Source organism: Malurus melanocephalus, unplaced genomic scaffold (assembly GCF_030028575.1).
Source record: "Malurus melanocephalus ecotype Western Australia unplaced genomic scaffold, MMel_1.1 scaffold_152, whole genome shotgun sequence".
NCBI classification, from domain to species: domain Eukaryota; kingdom Metazoa; phylum Chordata; class Aves; order Passeriformes; family Maluridae; genus Malurus; species Malurus melanocephalus.
This window is the reverse complement of record NW_026623384.1, coordinates 1,582,663-1,589,268: the sequence shown is the minus strand read 5'-3', so window position 1 is coordinate 1,589,268 and position 6,606 is coordinate 1,582,663. Positions and strand designations below refer to the sequence as shown.

Below are 6,606 nucleotides of genomic sequence, written 5' to 3'. Positions count from 1 at the left end.
GAAAAAACACATTTTTCAGGAAGAAAATYCCGGGTTCTATGAGTGACTCCTGTTTTGTTGTTTTTTAATCACYGTTAGGCTCAACATTGCAGGTTTAACTATCATGCTTATTACTTGGTGTTAATAGCTGTATGTTTTTTAAGTAACACAAAATATGGAGTAAAAAACCCAGCTCACTGAATATTTTGCCATTTTCAGTGACATTACCCTTCGAAAGGCTACTCACAGAAGCAAAAATCTGCTCYATGATGTCTTATTCAGAGTAAATTCTTTTGCATAAGTAAGAGTATTGGCGTGGCTGAAGGTTTGATTTTACACCCATTTTCTTTAAATGTGTAGAAAATCATGAGTGAAATGCTTCATGAGCACTACTTTGGTTTTAACAGGCTCATAACATTAAATTTTATTGCGCATTAGGAACATGCTTGATCTAAACAAACAAAAAAAAAGGCAACTAGAACAGCATGTTTAAACAAAGCTTAATCAAACAGGGTCCAGGCTATGCATTTGTCAAACCTGAATAAAAGTATCTGCCCAGTGTCACATGAACACTCACTAAAGGATCAGGATTACCTGTTTATTTGTTTCTTAAGTCTTGGGTTTGCTCCTGTTTAAACTGTCTTGAGAATATATTGGACTGCTAATTGAAATAAGAGAAGAGCAATGAGAAGAATCCTGTCTTTCAGTTACCTTGCCTCCTTGCTGAAGAGAAAAATGCAGAGGATCCAGCTTCATCACCACAGCAATTCACAGCATCTGTAATACTGAAGCTGTTTCTGAAGATATAATGTAATTTTTCTTCAGAGATAAGCAACAATGTCTTTTTGTGGCAAATGCATTTCAGGGGTACACACCATTTTCATATTTTGATAATATGAAAATAAAGGAAAATAGGTGATTGACTACAAAGCTCTGACAGGCTGAATTATTTTTTCATGAAACACAGCTATCAAATCTTGCCCAAACAGAAAATATTCTAACCCGAAAAAAMCAGTCTTTTACTATAGTCAGAATGCCAAAACCTAGGTATTATGTTAATACTGTTACTTAGGCTAAGTAGAACCGGTATCTATTAGAAGCCCTAACATTTCAATAGGTTCAAGGTGAAGTAATGTGCCAGTCACAGACAGAAAAAACAAAAACTGCCTCAAAAAAAAAAAAAAAAATTGCATTCCCTACTTTCAAAACAGGTACAAGCTGCTGCACCATTTGCATCAGCTGAAATACAGCATTAACAGTCATTAATGAAGTGTGCTAGTTTTTGAAAGTATGACATGTCAGACAAGAGAGCCAGCACCTAAGCACTTGTGAAAAATACATTTCTTATAACTGAAATAATACTTAGCATTCTACTTGAAATTCTAGGAGAGAGAGAGTAAGTTATTATGAAAATATATAGCTTTAATTTGCAGACATATAAACACTTTTGGTACATTACAGACATATGATGCGAGAAATCAAAATAATAATTTTTAAGCATAACACTAATTTATCTTGTTCACACAGAGAAATTTGATGCAATCATCATACAAAAGATAGTTCTCAGCTCTTAAAATGAAGTGAAAGTAATACATCACTGATAAAATTGCTGCTTTGTTGCAGAGGATACAGCAAAGAATAAATTATCAAGAAAATATGCCACCAGTCTTACAAGTCAGATTTTGGATCTAATCCAAAATCAAAGCCAATGAAAAGGAGCCAGGAATGGTCGCCAAAAGTCAGAAACAAGATCTTTCACATGGAATACCAATCCRGAAAGGAGCAACAGTCAGAATTTAAAAAGTCCTACAATTCCTTAGAATGTGATTTTTGTTTTCATCTGGCAGATCAGATTCAGAAGTAACACATAACAGAAATCTACTACACAACCAAACTGATGGAATACTACCAACAGATTGCTCAAAGTACAAAAAAATACCACCACTTTTGTGACAACTAAAGATTTAGCCATTCCCTTGCTTCCTTGCATCTGGCATGTGTATGAGGATGAGCATGGGGCTCTGTCATTATTTGCTTTAGGAAATATTAAATATAATTTTTCCATAAAAATGTCCAGTGGATTGCTGGAGAAAATGATAATGAGGGTGAAATTGGGAGAAAAATGAATGATATGTCACAGCAGTTCAGATTCTCATTACAATATCTTGCATTCTTGCTCAACAGGAATTGCACTTCTTGTTAATGCCTCTTCTATCCTACTGTATAAGCTTTACTTGTGAGGTAATAAACATTCTGGTTTTCATTACTAGTGCATTTTAATATACTTATTCTTTTTATTATACATACATCGGGACAGACATTTCCTCTTTTTTTTTTTTTTTTTTTTTTTTTTTTTTTTTTTTTTTTTTTTTTTTTTTTTTTTTGTAGTGTTTAAATGTCTGTATGCCAATAGGTATTTTATATTAAAATCAATATATTTAAAATATATTCTGTTTATCTCACGGACAGTACCTCGAACAGTTCCCTGCTCAGGAGCATCTGATGCCCTCTCGTGGTTAAAAAGACTTTTAAAACTTGAGTTTAAAAGAATCATCTTACCTTCCCCTTTTTTATGTTCACTGATCTTATTGATTTATGGAAGTTGGAAATGATGTCCATGTTTTTATAGTCAGGGTGCTAGCTGTTAGTTACTAACTTTTCATAAAAAAAGCTGTACACTGAAATTGAATTTAAAAAACTGTAAACAGCTATTTACAATTATAATATCATTAAGTTATAAATTAGCAGTCCTTCATTGCAACCTCTGTCAATACAACCTACAGCTAGGTGTTTTAGTGTTGTCCGGGGTTTTTCAGATGTTGGATTTATACACAAAGAAACATCAAATGTTAGAAATCTCCATTGGTTTCTTCTCCAACATGTGCAGGTTAATTCTTCCATTTAATGGGATTTGTACTTCCAAGTTTTCATCTGCTCTGTGATGCTTTTTCCCTTTTCTTAGACAAATGTAAATTCCCATCCCTGTTACTAAAGCAATTGAACCCAAGCTTATTATTGAAAGAGCTACCAAGGTAGGCATGCAGGACGCTGACTCCATTTTTTTATGTGTAGGCTCTATGGATATTTGTGGCTGCTTTTCTTCTACACTGATATCAGGCTCCTTTCTTAACAAACTTTCGATGTAGCTCTCATTGCTGACGGTGTCATTGACGAAAAGGTTCACCATGACAGTGGAATGCAGAGGTTCTGGGTAGCCGTGATCACTGACTTTAACGAGCAGCCGGTATAAGCCATAGTCATTCTGCATCAGTGACTCTTCCAAGGTGATATTACCAGTCTTGGGGTCAATCCTAAATGATTCAGGGCGAGGGCCTCTTCTTCCTATGATACTGTAAGCTATGACTGCATTCATGCCAGTGTCCTTATCGACAGCATAGACCTCAGTGATGGGAGAGCCAGGAAGGGTGGAAGGAAGGACCAGCAAGTAAGACATATTAGATTGAGGAAACAGGACCAAAGGAGGGTTGTCATTTATGTCCAGAAGAAGGATAGTTATTTTTGCTGTAGAAGACAGGGCAGGATCACCACCATCAACTGCTTCAATCCACAGAACATAGGAGCTTTGCTGCTCCCTGTCCAGGGAGACCTTAGCTCTCAAAACTCCTTTTCCTGTATCTATGACAAAAATATCACTTCCATTCAGAACTGAAAGGGCAACCCATCCATTTTGCCCTGCATCAGCATCTGTGACACTTATAACTCCAATTTCACCAAAACCTGGAAAGTTTTCTGGCACGAAAAAGCTGAAATCCTTATTGATAAATCTTGGACTGTTATCGTTTTTATCCAATACAGTGATGGTGACAGTTGCTATTGATTCTCTTGGAGGGAATCCAGAATCTACTGCTTTGACAGTGTATCTGTATTTCTCTTTTTCTTCTCTGTCCAGTTGGGTGGAAACTGTAAGAACTCCTGTGGTTTTATCTAAAGCAAAATAAGAAGGGGCATCAGGACCTAAGAAATAGGACACTTGCCCTCTTTCTCCACTGTCAGCATCAGTAGCATGCAGTTTGGTCAAAAAAGCATTGGGAACATTGTTCTCCTCAATGGACAATTCTATCAACTGCTCAGAGAAAACCGGTGAGTTGTCGTTGTCATCCAGAACCTGTACTTTGATGACTTTCTTGACATGAAATCCTTCTGAGTTCCACGCAACTACAGAGATTTCATACAGCTGCTGCGTCTCAAAGTCCAAAGGCTTGGTGGTCTCCAACAGGTACTCATTGTTGTACGGCTTGTACGGTGTAAGTCTGAAAGGCCCATCCCCATCCAAATAGCAACTGACTTTGTATTTCTCATCAGGGTCTTTGATGGTGAAAAATGCTATAGGGGTGTTGATAGGCTCCAGTTCCTTTAAGTAGACCACCCCTTCTACCTCATTAGCTATGAAACGAGGAACAACTTCAGGTGGCCTCATCATGACTTTGATGATGGTCACCAGCACTGTGATCACGGCAGGAATACACCCGGGACCGTTGCCCAGTATGATCAGCCTGTGCAGCCTTGGAGTGTCCCCATCAATTTTAGCGGAGAGTGTGACGGCTCCTGTGCTTTCATTCAGGTGGAACAAGTCTCGGGATGGCTGTGGAACCTTCTGGCTGTAGGAGTAGGTGATCAGGGCATTGGATCCAAGGTCCATGTCTGCCGCGTGGACAGTAGCCACGTGTGTCCCCAGGCTGGAATTGCCATAAAGGGTGACGTTGAGCTGAGAGTCGTTGAACTGGGGACAATTGTCATTGATGTCACTGATGCCAATAGTGAGGGTGGCACTCCCCACRAGTGGAGGTGTCCCCCCATCCTCAGCGACGATGACTGTGACATACTCGTCCTGTGTCTCCCTGTCCAGTGCCCCCATCACAATCAGGTAAGGCGTCCTCTCCCCGTTCTCATTCTCCTCCACGTCCAGGGTGAAGACGCCGTAGTTATCCCGCAGGCGGTAGGTCTGGACGCTGTTGGTGCCCATGTCGGGGTCAAGGGCAGGGTGCTCGATGGCCAGGCGGGTGTTCACAGGGGCGTTCTCGGGCACCGAGAGACGGATGTGGGGCACRGGGAAGCGGGGCGCGTTGTCGTTGATGTCACGAATAGCAATTTTTACCTTCACCAGGCGAAAGTACTCCTGAGGCAGTACCAGCACGTCCAGCAGCAGCAGGCATGACTCCGGGGAGGGGGAGGAAGAGGAGACAGCAGCTGATCCCCCCAAGATGGTGGCCCCACTGCTTTCCACACACAGTGCTTCCCGGTCTATCTCCACGGCTGAGGTGTGCAGCTCTCCGGAGCGGTTGTCCAGCTGCACATACTGTCCCCCCAGGCCGTGGGAGGCCAGGGTGAAGGACAGTGGGGGCTGCAGGGATGCAGGCTGCTGCCCAGCAGCTGTCGGGAGGTGCAGGTCACGGGCCAGGCTGCCGATGAGCACGCCAGCAGGCAGCCCCTCGTTGAGGCTGTAGAAGAGCTCAGTGGCACGGCTGTAACTGGCAAAGCAGTTGAAAGGCCCAACGAAGATCAGGAAGAGGAGCAAGTGCTGGGAAGAGAGTGGCACAGGGGTGTAAGGAAGGGCTGGCGCCTCCCCCCGCCCACTGCCTCCCCCACTGCCACTTGGAGCACAGAGTGCTGCATCTGCAAAGTGAATCCATCCTCCCTCTCCCCACCATCCTCCCAGTACAGCAGCTACTTCCAGGGCATCACCATCTGTACCCTCCAGGCAACACCAGCTGCATTCCCCACAGCAAATCCGCGCTGCCAGGATGGCCCGGGGCACCCTGCCTCCCCCCGCCCCCCAGCAGCACTTGCGCCCCGACGTGCCATCTTCCCCCTTGCCTCTTCCCCAAGCTCTCCCCCATGTCACCAGCGGCACCCTCCCTCCCAAGCGCATCCCAAAGCGGGGCATCCCCCCCAACATTTGGTCGCCCTCTTCCCCTTCCCCAGCAGCAACGCGAAACGCGCTCCCAGGTGCCCCCAACCCCAGCGCCGTCCCGAAAGCTGCTTTTCCCGCATGTCCCCGGGCCCCGGGAGCCGRCCGCTCCGCACAGCCCGCGGGAGTCTCACGGAGGTGCCACGCTCCCGGCGGGTCCTTGCCTCCCGCTCCATCCCCGCCACCACGGGCCCCGCCGCCCGCGCAGGGTCCGTCTGCGGCCGGCGGCCAACGCGGGTGCGGAGAGGAGCCGCGGAGGGGCTGCGCGGAGCGAGCTGCCCGCGCTGGAGAGCGCGTCGCCCACAAGATAGGAAGGGGTTCCCCGAAAGTAACTTCAGGCATCGTCTCCACGAAGGAAATTTTTCTTCCTTCCCCTCTTTTTAATCACCCATTCCCCCTTTCCGCGGCTCTCTGCCACAACCCGCGTCGGCAGCAGCAACAAATATAAACTTTTCGCGGCTGCCCTGATCTTTGGAGAGAAAAAGACCCAACGCGCACATACGCGCACATACGCGCACACACGGCTTGGATTGTTTGTTTGGTTTTTGGTGGGATTTTTGCCAAATTGTCGCCAATGTCGCCGCTGCGTGCGAAGTCGGGCTCGGGTGGCCGGACGCGGCGCGTCCCCCCCTCCCTCCCGGCCCTCACCTGCAGGCTGCCCCGGGCGCTGGAGCTGCCGCGACCGCCCGGGGGCCCCA

The 6,606-nt window shown here is 45.4% G+C and overlaps 1 protein-coding gene across 1 annotated transcript in view; it reads right to left on the bottom strand.

Annotated features, from left to right (window-relative positions):
- Positions 1 to 1,172: 1,172 nt before the first annotated feature.
- Positions 1,173 to 6,606, bottom strand: part of PCDH20 (protocadherin 20) — a 6,044-nt gene continuing 610 nt past the window's right edge. Inside the window, exons 2-3 of the mRNA XM_057371675.1 lie at positions 6,557 to 6,605; positions 1,173 to 5,518 (exon numbers count right to left, since the gene is read on the bottom strand). Coding sequence (XP_057227658.1) covers positions 2,822 to 5,518; positions 6,557 to 6,605 — 2,746 coding nt within the window. The 3' untranslated portion in view covers positions 1,173 to 2,821. The remainder of the gene's footprint in view (positions 5,519 to 6,556; position 6,606) is intronic.